Source organism: Herpailurus yagouaroundi, unplaced genomic scaffold (genome assembly GCF_014898765.1).
Source record: "Herpailurus yagouaroundi ecotype Mexico unplaced genomic scaffold, PumYag 191, whole genome shotgun sequence".
Lineage (NCBI taxonomy): Eukaryota > Metazoa > Chordata > Mammalia > Carnivora > Felidae > Herpailurus > Herpailurus yagouaroundi.
The window spans coordinates 13541346-13558981 of record NW_024412422.1 but is presented as its reverse complement, the minus strand read 5'-3'; the positions used below and the strand labels follow the sequence as shown (position 1 = coordinate 13558981).

Genomic DNA, 17636 nt, shown 5'->3' with positions numbered 1-17636 from the left:
TTTTTTTTTTTTTTTTTTTTTTTTTTTTTTTTAATTTATTTTTGGGACAGAGAGAGCAGGAACGGGGGAGGGGCAGAGAGAGAGGGAGACACAGAATTGGAAACAGGCTCCAGGCTCCGAGCCATCAGCCCAGAGCCTGACGCGGGGCTCGAACTCACGGACCGCGAGATCGTGACCTGGCTGAAGTTGGACGCTTAACCGACTGCGCCACCCAGGCGCCCCTGTATTTTTTTAACTAGTACTGCTATATAATGAGGTTAAGTGAAAAGTAGAATGGTAATGAGTTAAGAGAATTTTAAGACCTGAGCTCTAGTTATTTATCCTCTGTGCCCACAGATAATTACCTATGAGATAGTTCAGATATATATTTTTACGTATATATTTGAAACTGTACAGTATTAAAATCAGTTTTGAATGGAAATTATTCTAAACTATAGCACCCTTCTCACCACTTAAGCCAGATATAGTTCAACCTGTTTCTTTTTTTGCATTCTTGTTTTGTTTTTCTTGTGTACCTCTGTTAAGCCCTTTTATAAATTTTCTGTGGACTGGAAAACAAGATGGGGTAGTCAGAATGTTTTGTAAATTAAGAGTCTGTGACAAACTGAAAGACAATACCTGTTTTTGACTTGTCATGGAGGGTTTTTTTTGTGTGGTTTTGTTTTCTTTTTTTTGCTTACTCTCGGTTATATCTGGTTTGTACAGATGGCTTGATTTGTTTCAAATACATACAGTTTTAACTAGAATAATCCCACCTTGCCATAAAAAAATAGTCTTTGAAAGTTAGTAAGTAGAATTTTAATTAAGCAAAATGGGCTAGAGTCTGTTAAGGGTCTGACTCTTGATCTCAGGTTGGTGAGTTTAAGCCCCACGTTGGGCTCCACGCAAGGCATGAAGCCTACTTTAAAAAGGCTGGGGAAGAAGGACTGGAAATTGTCTTTTACCTAACTATTAGAATTTGCTTTTGAGATATTTCTGTATCTTTGTTTATGGTGAACTTTTGTATGTGTTTACAGATAATGAAGGAAGAAAACACAGGAGCCGGAGCAGAAGCAAAGAGGTAATTAACACTTTGTAGTGAATAGGCACTTTAAAATTCTTGTAAAATATCTGGTAGAAATGTTTGTGTGAATATATGATTTCATCAAGGTAAGTACCAAAACTTGAAATTTAAAAGGTTAATTGGGTTATAAAATAAGCATGATATGGATTCATCATTGTTCAAGAAGATAGTTGTTTATATGAAAAGTTCATTCAAAAATTATTAATTTTATTATGTTGTGAAAATATTCACAATAAAAATTTCATATGAAGATTATAATTGGTTTTTTTAGGCCTGTCACACAGAGCTTCCATTAATCTGAGGTCCCGAGTCTCCTTATGCCTGACGACTGCTCAGGATTTTTAAATAGCAATCATCTTTAAGTAGCAATATCCTAGAGATCCGTGGGCTACTTTTTCTTTATGGAAGGTAACGAGAGTCCTCTTTTCATTAGCAAACCAGTTCAATTTCCCTAAAAGTAGTTTTGAATTTTGAAGTAAAAGGGTCTGTGACGGACAGCTGGAAAGGTGGCGGTGACAGCAAAACTTGAGGAAAAAAGACAGCAGCTGTATTGCAGAGGAGTTAACTTGCTCGCCCACCTGAGAAGACCAGGGATGAGCCAACAAGGAAGAACAGAAGTAGGAGCCAAAAAGGGAGGAGAAGAATCTTATGGGGGCTGGGCAAGGGACTCCTAAAAAAAAAAAGAAAAAACGTGGGCAGGGACTTCACCTCTTCCCCTAATGGAAGCTCTGTTAAATTTTTAATTTAGGAGAGTTTTTGTGAAAATGACTATTTTGTTTAGCTCACATGATAACATTTCTATAATAAATCATACTCAGCGTGCTAATGCGCGAAGAGACTGAACTGAAGACGCTGCAGACTCAGATAGCAAAATAATAAGCCTACTTCATGATAAGGTAACTATTAGTCATTCAAACTCCTATTTCCCTTAAGTATATCTTAAATCAGTTAAGGGTTTTAATGTTTTTTTTTTTTTAATAGTAATGTTGTGTTTGGAAACCTGGATTGAAATAAACTCTAAAACCTTTGGAAGTTGAACCATTTAAAGCTTTTCCAGTTTGCCACTATATGGCAAAATCAAGGAAATAACTTTTATAAGTTCATATTATAGAGAACTGGCAATGAAAGTAAAATTTAGGTGTGTCTCCAGGTCTCTTGTTTTTCTGCAAAATATTAACTTACTATGATTCTTTTCAGATATGTCATGCATGTTCCAAAATGTTTGGCCAAGTTTTTTGTTTTTAAGAAAAGTTAATCTTGAGTGGAAAGAAACATGCTATGGCCTGTTTGGGAAACATGAGATAAGTGTCCTGTTGTGGTAGAAAAGCAGTGTCCTGGGCATCAGAAGAACATGGGGTCTGGGTTCAGCTGCTGCCATGTAGCTTTGTGACATTAGATCTTAGTACAGTCATACTTACAGTAAGGGGAATTTAGACCATCTGAATTTCCTTCCAGCTTTAAAATTGTGATTCTGAGATGTATGGGATTTTAAGCCTTACCTAAAAGATGGGTTTGACAACTTAATGTGAGGAGATCTAATGTTTATCACTTCCTAATTTGGTGTGTGAGTGTAGGATGGAGACTTGATCATGCAATTAATTTTAGCTCAGTCTCTGAATGCATATTTTGTGAAAGCAAAAGCCTTGGTTTTAAATCTTTCAGAGTATGGGGAAAGTAGGTATTGTATAATGGTGTAGGGATTAATTATATTATGCCTAGTTTGATTTTGTAAAAATTAAAACAGATACGGTTGCCATTTTCTACCCTAGGTACATGAAATGTAATAGAACTCCAAGCCCGTTGGGATATTGCAAGATGAAAAGTGATTGCATCACAGTTTAGACATTGGGAGAAAAATCAAGAGCCGTCTTTTAGAGAGAATGTGGCAGTATAGCTTTAAAAAGGACACTTCAACTCTGCGTAAAGTAACTTAAATTGCAGAAAATACTAATAATTAGTAAGATTAATCTTATTTAGCCCTAATTGAAATGCGTTTTCTAGTGCATTTCTTTGTGTCCTGATCATCTTTGTTACTGTTTTTAAACGTAAATAATATGTACTCTGGTTTTAGAAGTTGATGTATATATGTGTATGTGGTTTGTTTCTCTAAAAGGTTTATTGGAAAATTTTGAAAGCTTTGATGTGTATCTCCCTTACTCTTTTAGATAAAAAAAAAAGGAAACATCAGGGAATTCTTTTTTCTGATAATGATGGTTTTTCAATATTATTTCAACATTGAAAATCATTGTTTTAATTGTGTTAATTTGGGGAGGAAACTGCATTTGGGGGATTTATAAAGACAAAGATTAGTAGTACTCATCTGCAACATTGGGTGATGTGAAACTAGATCATTTTTTTTATTTGCCACACACTCCTAAGGTTACTAATGTTGCATCTCAACATTTTTGTCTACTGATACCCATACTAACTCTCTTTGTTGCACTATTTTCCTGAAAGAACCAACTTCTTCTTAAAACAGGCAAGAAGACATGAATCCAAAGATAAATCATCTAAGAAACACAAGTCTGAGGAACATAATGACAAAGAACATTCTTCTGATAAAGGAAGAGAACGACTAAATTCATCTGAAAATGGCGAGGACAGACACAAACGCAAAGAAAGAAAGTCATCAAGAGGCAGAAGTCACTCAAGATCTAGGTCTCGTGAAAGGTAAGTAGTTTGGGCACTTATAAGTGACTGCCATCCGCAGAGCTATGTTATGGAAAGCTTCTCATTAATCCAGCAATACCCAAACAGTCTTAATTAGAAAATACATATATTTGGTGGGGCATCTGGGTGACTTGGTCAGTTGAGCAACTCTTGATTTTAGCTCAGATCATGATCTCATGGTTAGTGAGTTTGAACCCCACGTCAGGCTCTGCACTAACAGGGAGGAGCCTACTTGGGGATTCTCACACGTATGTGTGCTCTCTCTCAAAATATGAAAGGAGAAGAAAATACATGTGTTTGCTAACTTGACCTATTCTCTTGCTTACTGATGTCCATTAGTTGCCGAAATCTTTGGGACATTGTTACCAGATAAAGGCAAAAATGGTGTCCAAGACTGGGGGGTAAAGGATGATTCACACATTCAGTTAGTGAAGTGCTTTTTTTGTTTGTTTGTTTGTTTTTAACTTTGTAATTTATCTGTTTCTTGTAGTTAAAAAGTTACATAGCTGAACTATGTTTAAGCCAATAAAATCCTTTTACATTGTTGGTGTAGAATTTGCTGATACTATGTGGTATAGGTGAAAAGGTTTTTTTTAGAGACTGGGTCATGGCTGAAATTTTGTGGGAATTTTGCTTTAAGAAGCAGTGTTTAACATCATGTTTGGAGTTTGTGGAAATAGGTGGTATCAAACTGGGTCAAAATTTTTCAGTAATAGATTAACTTGTCATCTTTAAGTTGCATAAATACTCCGATGAGGCAATAGTAGACTTTAAACTATTAAACAGAATATTAAGTTGGGGTAGGATGCATTGCATTTTTGGCATGTTACAGCTTTACTGTGTTTCCTCTGAGGCATCATCAAATAAGAATAAAGGCCCATTTGTTATAACTTCCTTCATTAAAAGCTTCAATTATCCTTTCTATATACAATACAGAGTAGTTTATAGCCTGATTTGACAGCACACACGGTAGATAATTCATAATGTCTGTAGTTTGAAAAGATACATCTGTAAGTAACTACAAATTTGTGGGCTTTATTTTTAGGCGTCATCGTAGTAGAAGCAGAGAGCGGAAGAAGTCTCGATCCAGGAGTAGGGAGCGGAAGAAGTCAAGATCCAGAAGCAGAGAGAGGAAGAAATCAAGATCCAGAAGCCGGGAAAGAAAACGTCGGATCCGATCTCGATCCCGTTCAAGATCAAGACACAGGCATAGAAGCAGAAGCAGGAGTAGGACAAGGAGTAGAAGTCGGTAAGTAGTCATGATCATGAATAAAATTAGATAGGTCCCTCACAGGGTCTGTTCATCTTCTCTCACTATGAAAACATCAAAATTGTGGATCAGAATTTTATTTAGAGTTATAAAATATATTGATCATGGGGCGCCTGCATGGCTCACTTGGTTAAGCATCTGAGTCTTGGTTTCAGCTCAGGTCATGATCTCGTGGTTCATGGGTTCAAGCCCCATGTTGGGCTCCCCACCATTACTGCGGGAGATTGTCTCCATCTCTATGAAAATAAATAAACTTTAAAAAAATTTTTTTTTATCACATTCTGACCAATAAAGAACAAACCTGAACATTTGCATAGCATTCTTACATATACTTATTTAATCAGATACTCTGAAGTGTAGGTAGGAATAGTCCCATTAAAATCATAGTAGCAAAACAATTGTTTTGTGAATTCAGACCATTGGACTTAACCTTAAGTAACTTGTCTAGGAAGCCTCAAATGATACAGTTATTAAATAGTACTGTCAGGACCAAGTCCCAAGTGTGTCTGAATACGAGTGCTTAACCCACCACACTCTATATGCTATCTCAGACATTCAGAAAGATGAGCTTATTCAAACCTGACTTGTTTGAGGGGAGGCTTTAATTTGTTGAGACAGGAAGTGAAATAAGAGAAGGGCCACCTGGGTGGCTCAGTCACGTGAGCATCCTGACTCTTGATATTGGCTCAGGTCATGATCCCACGGTCTTGGGATCAATCCCAGCATCAGCTCCATGCTGAGCATGGAACCTGCTTGGGATTCTCTCCCTCTGCCCCTCCCCCCATTTTCTCTAAAATAAAATAGAAAAAAAAATTTTAAAGCACAAGAGAAAAAATGTAAATATTCAGAGGATGTATTTATAATTATATTTACATAAGGCGGTTATTAATAGCGTATGTATATGCAGAGGTCCTGATGTTAAAGTAATAGAAAAGCTTTTTTGTTAGCCTACTGCTCAAGTTAGTCTGTTAAGACTGAAATACAGGTAAAAGTAGACTGTGCTTATTACAGTAAGTTGGTTTATCACTTTTGATCACTATATCAGCTTTTTTTTTTTAATGTATGTTTATTTTTGAGAGAGAGAGAAAGAGAACACAAGCAAGGGAGGGGCAGAGAGAGAGGGAGACACAGAACCCTAAGCAGGATCCAGGCTCCTAGCTGTCAGCACAGAGCCAGATATGGGGCTGAAATTCCCAAGCTGTGAAATCTGAGCTGAAGTTGGATGCTTAACCAGCTGAGCTACCCAGGCATTCCAGTATATCAGTAGTTTTAGTTTGTAATAGGTTACTAATTTGAACTTTACCAGTTATGAGTTTTAGTGAATTTAGGGTAAATGCATTTCACCATTAACTACCATAATTTTTATTCTCCATTTGGACAATACAGGCCATTATTTATGGCATTTCTAGCTTTTTTTTTTTTTTTAATGGCAATTCTAGTTTTGGCCACTGTTACTCCACTCTGCTGCCTGTTTTTTGTTTTATTTTTAATCTTTAATTTTCCTAATTCTTTTGTTCTGATAACGTGCTTTGGATTTTTAACATTTATGGACTAATTCATTGTAGATTAAAATACTAGGAACATTTAAACTATGGATCTTGCTACTAGGGATTTATCCTATATATTCACCTATGTAAACATAAAATAACAGTATAAAGTCTATCTTTGTAACACTGTAAGAGCAAAAGACTGGAAACATTCTAAATGTCTGTAACTGGGATGGTTAAATAAACTTGCAGAAAACTAGCAGCACGTTCAAGGAACCTTGATACCTTGTGGAAGCTGTAGGGCAGAGGTGGAGAGGAAAGGGTTTGAAGTATATTATCTACTGTTTGGTACCCATGTAAATATAATTGGTTTTGATTAAGTGAGGTAATTATTATTACTTGGCTGTATTGCAACATGTGAAATATGATTTATCACAGAGATAGAAAGAAGAGAATTGAAAAACCAAGAAGATTTAGCAGAAGTTTAAGCCGAACTCCCAGTCCACCTCCCTTCAGAGGCAGAAACACAGCAATGGATGCACAAGAAGCTTTAGCTAGGAGGTTCGTATGTTTTCTATTGATGTGTTTTTCATTTTTTTCAACTGGAAGTAGATACTCAATTGTGTGGACAAAGTGAATGGTTTCAGAGTATAAGTTAAATGATTAAATCTAGCTATGCTATTGTGCCAGCTCTGTGATGTAGAACTAATAAGTAAGTAATTTGTTAATTCTCATTTTAAACATTTACCAGTTTGTCCAACTGGAGAGATTACAATGTCTGCAACAGTTTGTTTTTTTTCCCTTCGTGATTAACTGTTTCATTTTTCTCAAATTTAGGCTTATAAATACTTTTGGTTTGCAATTGAAACTTAAAAACTCTTAAATTTCGCCTCTGAAATTGCTTAACATTGCAAGGTGATTTATTTGATCTTGTAAATTTTACTGCTGATAGCATGAGATTGTTGTATGGTTTAATTCTGAAATAATGTCAAAGATGTTCTGATAATTGTGGGATGACACACAGTAGGGCTGTCTGGCCAAAGCGTGCAAAATCATTGAAAGAACTGCCTTATAGAGAGAGGGAAGAAGTAAAGTAAAATCCAAGTGCTTGTTTGCAGGTTTTCCCATATTCTGAAAACTATACTTTTGATTTGGGTTTTTTTTCCTTATGAAATTGAGTTTGTATTTTTTTTTTCATTACAAAAATACAGTTATCACAATGTAACCTGATGGGCTGCTGCCCTGTGAACCCAGCCTGGCAGAAACTCCAGCTGAACAGCAGCAGCAGCAAAGGTGTGAGCTCGCCCCTTCTTCATTCCATTCACCTTAGTGAATGGTGTTAATTCCAACCTGCAATGGCCATTTTAAATATGCAACCAATAATAGTCAATTATATTTTCTTCCTGAAACTAAAATCAACAAAATTAAGAAGTAATTTAGAACAGTATTGAACTAATCTATAAAGAATAGCCGATTAAGCCTGGCCAGTATTTTTTAAGCCCTGTATTCTTATTAAGTTGGGTGTGTTCTAATTTGGGGCTTTTATTACTTTTGAAGCTGTTTCTAGCATCTAAAACTATTTTGACGTAAATAATCTGCTTAGTGATTTTCAGATAAATTTATATGAAATAACTTTTTTCAGAATACCAGATTGCTCTTTGGCTAATTTGAAGTTTGAAGGGAAATTTTTGGTTAATAAGAAACTGTAGTATGTAGACCGTTGTTGTTCCTTTTTTAAAAAAATAAGGACGAAATTTTTAAACTCATTTGAAAATATTTTTCACATATGTGGACCAACATTTTAATGTTATCCCTAATCTGGGGCGCCTGGGTGGCGCAGTCGGTTAAGCGTCCGACTTGAGCCAGGTCACGATCTCACGGTCCGTGAGTTCGAGCCCCGCATCGGGCTCTGGGCTGATGGCTCAGAGCCTGGAGCCTGTTTCCGATTCTGTGTCTCCCTCTCTCTCTGCCCCTCCCCCGTTCATGCTCTGTCTCTCTCTGTCCCAAAAATAAATAAACGAAAAAAAAAAGACCTTATTAAAAAAAAAAAAAAAAAAATGTTATCCCTAATCAGAAACTTTTATCCCCAAGGACAAAATCAAGTCTGTACTGTTTCTTTGTTGCATATGTGATCAATAAATGGGAATAAAATTATAGATTGTTATATTCATGTAATGTAAATTTTAGCAATTGTTAAAGTGAATGCCCATTTGCTATCACTGTATTTTACTACTTGTAGTACCCCAAAACAAAATCTTTTCCCTAATTTTTGTCCTTTTATACCAAATTGAAGGAGGAAGGGGTGGCTTTTAACTTGTGATTGGGAAATCAGTAATCCTTTGAAGAAAAGAGGCTTCTCTTTCAGGAACTCATGAAGATGGTATTACTTACAACTTGCTATATAAGAAATAGATATTGGCTTGACAGTATGTTTAGTATATGTATTAGTGAATTTAGAGTGAACCAGAACCTGTTTTTCTTTCATTTGGAGATGAATTTATTTATGTTTCATGTTTCCAGTTCAAGACTGAATAATTTTTATTTTTTCAAAATACTCTCCGTGAGAACTGTGTGTAAAAACTATTCCAGTTTTTGGTTATTCTGTGAATTTAAAAATGTTTAAAACAAGTACTGAAATAGTTCTTTTAACTGGCTGATATGTTAAGAACGAATGCTTTTTTTTTTCCCATATTCAGATACCAATGTGTTAAATTTAATTTAAAATTCTATATTGTCTGTACATGTGGAGAAGTACAAAGATAAATAATGGTTTTATATTGAACGTTATTTTAAATTCAATGCAATTGTTATTGACAGGTTGGAAAGGGCAAAGAAATTACAAGAACAGCGAGAAAAAGAAATGGTTGAAAAACAAAAACAACAAGAAATAGCTGCAGGTAATTTATTTTCTTTATTATGGAAGTGTATGGCATTTCCTTATAGAAAATTTGAAAAATTCAGAAAAATAATGGAAGCAAATCACCCATGATCTTTGCTAGCCAGCAGTGCACAGTAAACCTTTCTTTGTTTTGGTTAATGTTACTGAAATGTGGACAACTTTTTGATGTTAACTTTCATACCTCATAATTTCTTTGTGCATATATGTTTCTTAATTAGTTGATGGACGTAATTTTGGCAAGTGAATAGTCACTGTTCTTGTTTAAACTTTAGCCGTACTGCACGTCTTTTAGTCATGATTTTTGAGAAAATGCAGTTTAATAAAATGGCTAAACCTGGATAAGAAATCAAGACTTTCGACATAACACAAACATTGCCTGATTGAAGATGATCAGAGAGTGCTTGTTGAATTGTATGGAATGTAATCTGGAAGGTGTTTTTTTGTTGACATTTCTAGTTAATTGGTGGTGCTTGAAATTATCTAAAATTGTACAAATTGTTATTTTCCTCAAAACTTTCATAACTGGATTGCCATGATATTAGTAATGGAGAGAACTTTTTAAGCTTATATCCTGGACTGGCAGAAAAATACTTAGAACAGTCTGTTCACAGAAAATTGATGCAGTTCCTGAATCAACCACTTAAAATGGAAACACCAGGCATGGCATTTAACCTTTATAGGACTTGGGCTTAGTATTTGTTGTACGTGTGTCTTCCTTAATATCTTAAATACTCGTTTAAGATCAAATAAATGTCTTAAGTCCTTTTGTAAGCTTAAAGACTGTAAAAATGAAAGGTTTTAGGGGTGCCTGGGTGGCTTAGTTCAGCATCTGACTTCAGCTCAGGTCATCTCACGGTTCCTGAGTTCGAGCCCCATGTTGGGCTGTTTTTATTGTGTTACAAGTTAGCTACAAGCACCATAGTTCATTTTCATTGAAATCATGAATCTTTTTACTGTTTGTAGAATCCTTACTATTTTCAGATACGTAAAGTATGTATAAAGGATCACATCCAGGAAATCTTATAAGTACGTCCAGTAAATTTTTATTAAACTGTTAACTGCTTTATAAACTAACATGCATTTCCTTATTTTGGTGAAAATATTCTGCCTTTTTGTAGATTAGTTCTTACATGTAAACGCACTGCTGTAAATTAGGAGGTTTGCTTTGCTTAGTCTAGAAATCTGTACTTCCCTTCTCTTCAGCAGCTGCAGCCACCGGAGGTTCTGTTCTCAATGTTGCTGCCTTGTTGGCATCAGGAACGCAAGTTACCCCTCAGATAGCTATGGCAGCTCAGATGGCTGCCCTGCAGGCTAAAGCTTTGGCAGAGACCGGAATAGCTGTACCTAGCTATTACAACCCAGCAGCTGTGAATCCAATGAAATTTGCTGAACAAGAGAAAAAAAGGAAAATGCTTTGGCAGGGCAAGAAAGAAGGGGTAAGTTCTTTAATTCCTCTTTATTGTCATTTATACCTAATAAGTAGTTGTTTAGAGCAACAGTGGATTGGAAAGGATTGGTTTGGGTTTATTATTCTGCAAACCTGATTGGAATAGTTTAATTTACCACAGTTACTTAATTTTGGAAAAAGCATGATCTAAGTCCAGTTTTAGGAAAAAACAAAAACAAAAAAACAGTATTCCTGTAAATTTATAATGGGTGAAGAAGCTGCTTCTTAGCTTAAGTTTTTTCCATGAAGGATATAATGTGAAGTACTTCTATTTCTTTGTTTCATTACATTGTAATAGGAACCTTAAAATAATGATAATGATAAACTCCATTGGTAGAATGCCATAAATGCTGTTGTTTCTTTTACAGAGAGATTTAGTAACCTGATAAAAGAGAACCTAAATTTTATGTATTCTAAAAGTTGAGTGTTTCTTAACAGGACAAATCCCAGTCTGCTGAAATATGGGAAAAATTGAATTTTGGAAACAAGGACCAAAATGTCAAGTTCAGGAAACTAATGGGTATTAAGGTGAGTTACATGGTTGGAATTAAAATTCATATTAACGTTTTCAAGTTAACATTGTTCCTCCATCTAAAAGTTATTTCATAATGTGTCAACTTTGGGTTCTTTCTGATGCTTTCTTGTTAATGTTCTTCAGATTAATTTCACAGAATTATGTTATCACTAGTTAGTTGACAATACAAATTATTCAATTTAAATTAACATGTTGATTATAACTTGCTTATACCTTAGATGAACCATTTTTAAGATTGTAAGCTTTACTTAGTAAATAAAGTTTCCAGGGAGTTTTTTTAAATGAAGACAGATTTTTTTGTTTCAAGTTTTTATTTAGATTTTTTTTTCCCTGAGTAAAGTGTAAATGTACAGGTCCAGTATTAGATTTAATATAACAATTGGGAAAAATTCACAAATGCTCAGGTATTATTACTTAAGGGAATGTGTTTTTTCATCGAAAGGATATTTGGCTTAAAGCAAGCTGCACTGAACTGGCTGTTTTGGAACAATGCCAGAGGACCTTTGCAGCTGCTGCTAGCTTTCCCTGTCCTTTTCTTCCCTCAGGTCCCTGCATCATTCTTGGTTTCTGCTCACATGTCAACTTCTTTATAGTCCTGTCTCACCTGCTTTTTTTTTCTTTTTTTTTTTTAATTTTTCAATGTTTATTTTGAGACAGAGCATGAGTGGGGGAGGGGCAGAGAGCAAGAGGGAGACACAGAATCCGAAGCAGTTTGCAGACTGAGCTGTCAGCACAGAGCCCAGCGTAGGGTTCCTATTGACAAGCCATGAGATCATGACCTGAACCGAAGTCGGATGCTTAACTGACTGAGCCACCCAGGCACTCTTCACCTGCCTTTTTAAAATAGCATATCTCCTGGTCCTTCCCAATACTTAGAACATTGCCTTGTACTTCATACATGCTAAATGGATGAATGGGAGCTAAATAAGGTCAAATCCATATCCTAAAAAATGTGATTTATCCTAAGTACTGTCAAGTGAGAAAAACCTTTTTTCTCATCTGTGTTAATTTTAACAATATATTTTTTATCTGATGTTTAGAGCGAAGATGAAGCTGGATGTAGCTCAGTTGATGAAGAAAGTTACAAGACTTTGAAGCAACAGGAAGAAGTATTTAGAAATCTAGATGCTCAGTATGAAATGGCAAGATCACAGACCCACACACAAAGAGGAATGGGATTGGGTTTCACATCATCAATGCGAGGAATGGATGCAGTTTGAAAAAGATCAGACCTACTGTTTGGGACTTTATAGACTTCTGGTTCTGATGTCAGGTCCTTGTTCACCAAACAGCTAGCATTCTAGCTTGCATGGGTGTTGCATTGACTTTAATTTATTGAAAAATACGATTTTTTGTAAATATCAGATCAGTGATACTGGTGTTAGTGTTGTAATCAGGTTAAACACACTTCCATTAAACTTGACAGGACTATAGAAGGACAATATTTTTTAGTTCATGAATTCTACTTTTCAAATATATAAAAGCTGCAGGTGGGATAAAATCTCATACATGGATATTTCGTGTCCGCTGTCTTGTGTACTTTTGTACTTAACCTTGTACAGTTATTTTCATCTCTTGAAACATGAAAGAAATGTTATGTAGATGTTCTTTAGAAGATCTGGCCATTTGGTACATAATCCAGCACAAATAAGCTGGGTGGTGATGATAATAAAAATGGTTTTCTCAAAACTGGTGTTAATTTAAGTTACCTGGAATTCTTATTTGAATTTGTTTGATGGGTTTTGTAGCATTTTGCAATTGCTATTAGAGAACACTAGGTAGAAATTCCTTTTTTTTTTTTTTTTTACCAGTTAAATATGCTCTAGGCAATACCACAGTGAGCAAAAATGTAAAAAGTTGGGAGGAATAACAAACCTTAAATTAATACTGTTTTCCTACTACTCTAAGGAACAGAATCGGTGTATAATATTTGTTCAATATTCCATGTTATTCAGGAAATAGATTAATACATTAAAGGGATGTAAGCACTTTTATTTTAATAAAGTGCCTTGTAACAAGTTCTTGGTATACCCTTTGCTCATTATCCCTTTGAAGTCTTCACTAGCACTAAAATGTTAGAAAACTACTTTGTCACTAAATTAAATAGGGCATAAACGGGGTGGAGGGGGAGAACCACAGAACTTGTAATTCATTTGCTTTTATTACTACAAAGTCATAATTTTCACCTTTCCCTAGAAAAATTCGTTGGAAAACAATAATGTAGTAGCACAATACAACAAGGGAAGCATGCTTAATGATAAAAACTTAACACCTTTTTTTTTTTTTTTAATTTTTTTTGAATGTTTATTTTTGAGACAGAGACAAGAGCATGAGCAGGGGAGGGGCACAGAGGGAGACACAGAATCCGAAGCAGGCTCCAGACCGAGCTGTCGGCACAGAGCCTGATGCGGAGCTCGAACTCACCAGCTGTGAGATCATGACCTGAGCCGAAGTCAGACGCTCAAACGGCTGAGCCGCCCAGGCGCCCTTTAACGGTTTTATTTTTAAAATGAGTTCATAACTCTGGTCAACTTGCTTATTGGGCATGTTTTTGTGATGAATGTGTAGTTGTACTGTAAGACTTTTAATATACCTTGGTCAAGGGCTTAGCTTTTCCAGAGCACAATTATTTTATGAAGAAATGGCTCTTCATGCTTGAGTGACAGGTTTCTGGGGGAATGGTACCATGGTTTTTGTTTTTTCATGGAGTCCCCACAAATTCAGATTTTTCAAGTTAGCTATATCTTCTCAAATCAATGTCATTAGAAATTTTCATGGGCTTACAGAAGGCAGTGTGGTTACTAAAGCATACACTGTGTCCTGTGTTTTTCTATATTTTAGGAGCTGGCCATACATTACGAGTGATAGGATCCATCCTGCCCTCAACTAGAGCAGTAATTTAAAAATTGTAACCAAATTTAAACAAATAGAACTAGTCTATCCCGACAGGTAATATGTAACTTTAGTTGAGATTTTACATATTTTTCAAAACCAGTGTATATTTTAACGCATCGCAATTTTGACTAGACACAGTTATCAATAGCCAGTCCCATGTAGCCAGAGACAACCATATTGGATAATGCAGATCTAGAGGGAGGCATGTAGATAATTTTTAAGTCGCATAATTAAACTTGAATAATTGATGGGAGTCCTGGAAGGGGAGTGGGAACATCCAACTTCATTCATTGTGAATGAAGTTCTAGGGGAGACTTAATGGTTTTGTTATGTGTTAATCTTCTGTCCCCCACCCCCACCCCCCCTTTTCAGTGGCTGTTCCTCTGCTTAGAGTTTCATATCCTCAAAGATGGATATGTTGGGGTTTATCCTTGTAATCAACAGGAACATAGGTTTCTGTCCAGGAGATACTTTAAACAAGTGGTAGCTAGGCAGGGAGGTCAGAGTAAAAGACTACACTAATGTTTGGGGCTAGATACGATGAACAGTGTGAGAGCAATTGGCTTTGAGGGTAACTTGGAAGTTAGAATAGGACTTTGTAATTGTGTGTGGGTGTTGAAGAAAAGGCAAATTCAGAGATGAGGTTTCCAACTTGGGTAGTGCTGGATTTTTATTACGTTAAGCTTAGAAGGCTTAAGTACTGGGGTTCCTGGGTGGCTCAGTCGGTGAAGCATCTGATTTGATTTCCACTCAGATCATGATTTCACAGTTGGGGGGATGTAACCCCTTATCGCTGAGGGCTCCATGCTGGGCCTGGAGCCTGCTGAAGATTCTCTCTCGCCCTCTGCCCTTCCCCTGTGCACGTGTGGTCCTTAACACTCTCAAAATAACATACCTTTAAAAAAGCATGGGGAGGGGTACCTGCCTGGGTGGCTCAGTCAGTTGTGTCCAACTTAAGCTCAGGTCATGATCTCACAGTTTGCGTTGAAGCCGGGCATCAAGCTCTGTGCTGGCAGTGCAAAGCCTGCTAGGGATTCTCTCTTCCTCTCTCTCTGCCCCTTTCCTGTGTACACTATCTCTCCCTCTCAAAATAAGCTTTTTTTTTTTTTTTTTTTTTTAAAGCAGTTTCATTAAAAAAAAAAAAAGTACCATTGAAGAAGTAAATCGGTTCAAGGAGATGGAAACAAGTTTTATAGATCATTCCAAGCTAAAGTTTCAAAAGTCAAATGATGATTGAAGTGTATACTTAAATATAATTTCTAGGGATACCTGTCTGGCTCAGTCCGTAGAGCATGCAACTTGATTCCATGCTGGGTGTTGAGATTACTTTAAATCTTTAAGGGGCACCTGGGTGGCTCAGTTAAGCGTCTGACTTCAGCTCAGGTCATAATCCCACAGTTTGTGGGTTCAAGTCGCATGTTGGGCTCTCTGTGCTGACAGCTCAGAGCCTGGAGCCTGCTTTGGATTCTGTGTGTGTCTCTCTCTGCCCCTCCCCTGCTCGAGCTGTCTCTAAATAAACATTTAAAAAACATATTTCTTAAAAATCTTTAGGATCTATATAATTTCCATTGGACCCATCCTAGATCTCTCACTCTAGCCATTCAGCAATTTCTGTAGTCTCATCCTCAGTCCCAGTCCTTCGAGTCTCCCAAGACTCGTAGACTCTTCTCACTGTATTCTTCCTTAAGCAATCTCATCCTTTACCGCAGTTATATTTACTGTCCTTGAAAATGTGGGCCAGCCAAGTGGTAACCTCTAGTTCGGACTTTTTTCTTGGAGCTTTACTCAAAAATTCAGCTGCTCTTCCACTGGGGCTCAAATTTTACCTTCAAAATAAGAATGTGTAACCAAAATGCTTGAAAAATTTCCTTCACCAATCCAGTTGCTTCTCTATGGCCTCTGAGAATAAAATTGCCTCAAGGTACCACATACCTTCCTTTATTGCTATTAAACCTGGTCCGCATCCATTGCTATCTCAAATGATCACTTACTTACTCAGCCAGTTTCTTGAGTCAATCCTGAGAACTATTCATGACCCCTTTTCTCTCATTTCCTGTATCCAACCTTTCAATTCTGATGCTTTAATTTTATCTTCTAAATATTTTCTACTTCTGGGGCACCTGGGTAGCTCAATTGGTTAAGCATCTGACTTGATTTCTTGGTTCAGGTCATGATCTCACAATTTGTGAGTTCAAGCCCCACATCCTGCTCTGTGCTGACTGTGTGAAGCCTGCTTGGGATTCTCTCTTCCTCTCTCTGCCCCTCCCCCACTGACACACACACACACACACACACACACACACACACACACACACACACACTCTCTCTCTCTCTCTCTCTCTCTGTCTCTCTGTCTCTCTCTCTCTCTCCCCTCCACTCCCTCCCTCCCCCCCAAATAAACTTTAACATTTTCTACTTCTAAACATCAATTCTCCACCACTATCGACACTACCCCACTACAAAAATCTATCAATCTATCTGCTAGACTCAGTATTTTACTTTTGCTGGATCTTTGATCCTTTTTCTACCATGCAGTCAAGACCATCTTATCAAAATGAAAATTTTCAGTGTGACTGGGTGGCTCAGTAAGTTAAGCCTCCAACTTTGGCTCAGGTCATGATCTTATGCTTCATGCGTTTGACTTCCGCATCAGGCTCTCTGCTATTAGCGCGGAGCCCGCTTTGGATCCTGTCTCTCTGCCCCTTCTCCGTCCACTCTCTCTCAAGAATAAACATTAAAAAAAATTTTTTTTAATGAAAATTTGCAGGTCACAAACACACTACCTGTTTAAAATGTTGAAATGACTTCCCAATTTTGGGAGTGGAAAGAGAGGAACCTTAAATTGGTGGAACCTTAAATTGGTCTGTGAATCCGGACCTAGTGTACTTGTCTCCTCTTGCTCCATTTTTTGCATTTCACATGTGATTTCTTCCAAGGAGGATGATCTTAAATCCATCCGCCATAATCTCGCCATCAATTCTGCCTTTCTAACAATGGTTCAGTTCAAACGTAAATTGCTCCATTCACTGATTCTCACAGATTCTGTCAAAGTAAATCGTTACATATCTATAACTTTTTTATTTCACATATTTTTAAAAAACGAGGAATACTCATCAACATCTACCTCCAAGGGCGGGGCCATTTAGGGTTGTTTTTTTGTTTCTTTTGTTAGCCCACAGAGGCTCCACTAGAGCAGGAACTTCTCTATTTTACTCACTCTTCATCCTCAAGTTCTGGACCTGTACCAGGCACATTGAACGTGGTAAATAAATGTTATTGAATGAATGAGTCATTGAACTAGAGAAACCACCGAAAGCCGCAACAGAGTAATCTAAATCAGTCTAATGATTAGCTCGTTTTTCATGAAAAA

General features: G+C 36.7%; 1 protein-coding gene across 5 annotated transcripts in view; it reads left to right on the top strand.

Annotated features, from left to right (window-relative positions):
• The window catches only part of RSRC2 (arginine and serine rich coiled-coil 2), an 18231-nt gene extending 4842 nt beyond the window's left edge, over positions 1–13389 (top strand). The window contains exons 2-10 of one of the 5 annotated variants that reach the window (XM_040443971.1): positions 1017–1060; positions 1882–1959; positions 3521–3733; positions 4779–4982; positions 6929–7051; positions 9308–9387; positions 10593–10825; positions 11275–11364; positions 12412–13389. In XM_040443971.1, the coding sequence (XP_040299905.1) occupies positions 1952–1959; positions 3521–3733; positions 4779–4982; positions 6929–7051; positions 9308–9387; positions 10593–10825; positions 11275–11364; positions 12412–12591 (1131 nt within the window). In that variant the 5' untranslated portion in view covers positions 1017–1060; positions 1882–1951 and the 3' untranslated portion in view covers positions 12592–13389. The remainder of the gene's footprint in view (positions 1–1016; positions 1061–1881; positions 1960–3520; positions 3734–4778; positions 4983–6928; positions 7052–9307; positions 9388–10592; positions 10826–11274; positions 11365–12411) is intronic. The other 4 variants (XM_040443968.1, XM_040443967.1, XM_040443970.1 and 1 more) reach the window with 4 other exon arrangements.
• Positions 13390–17636: the final 4247 nt, after the last annotated feature.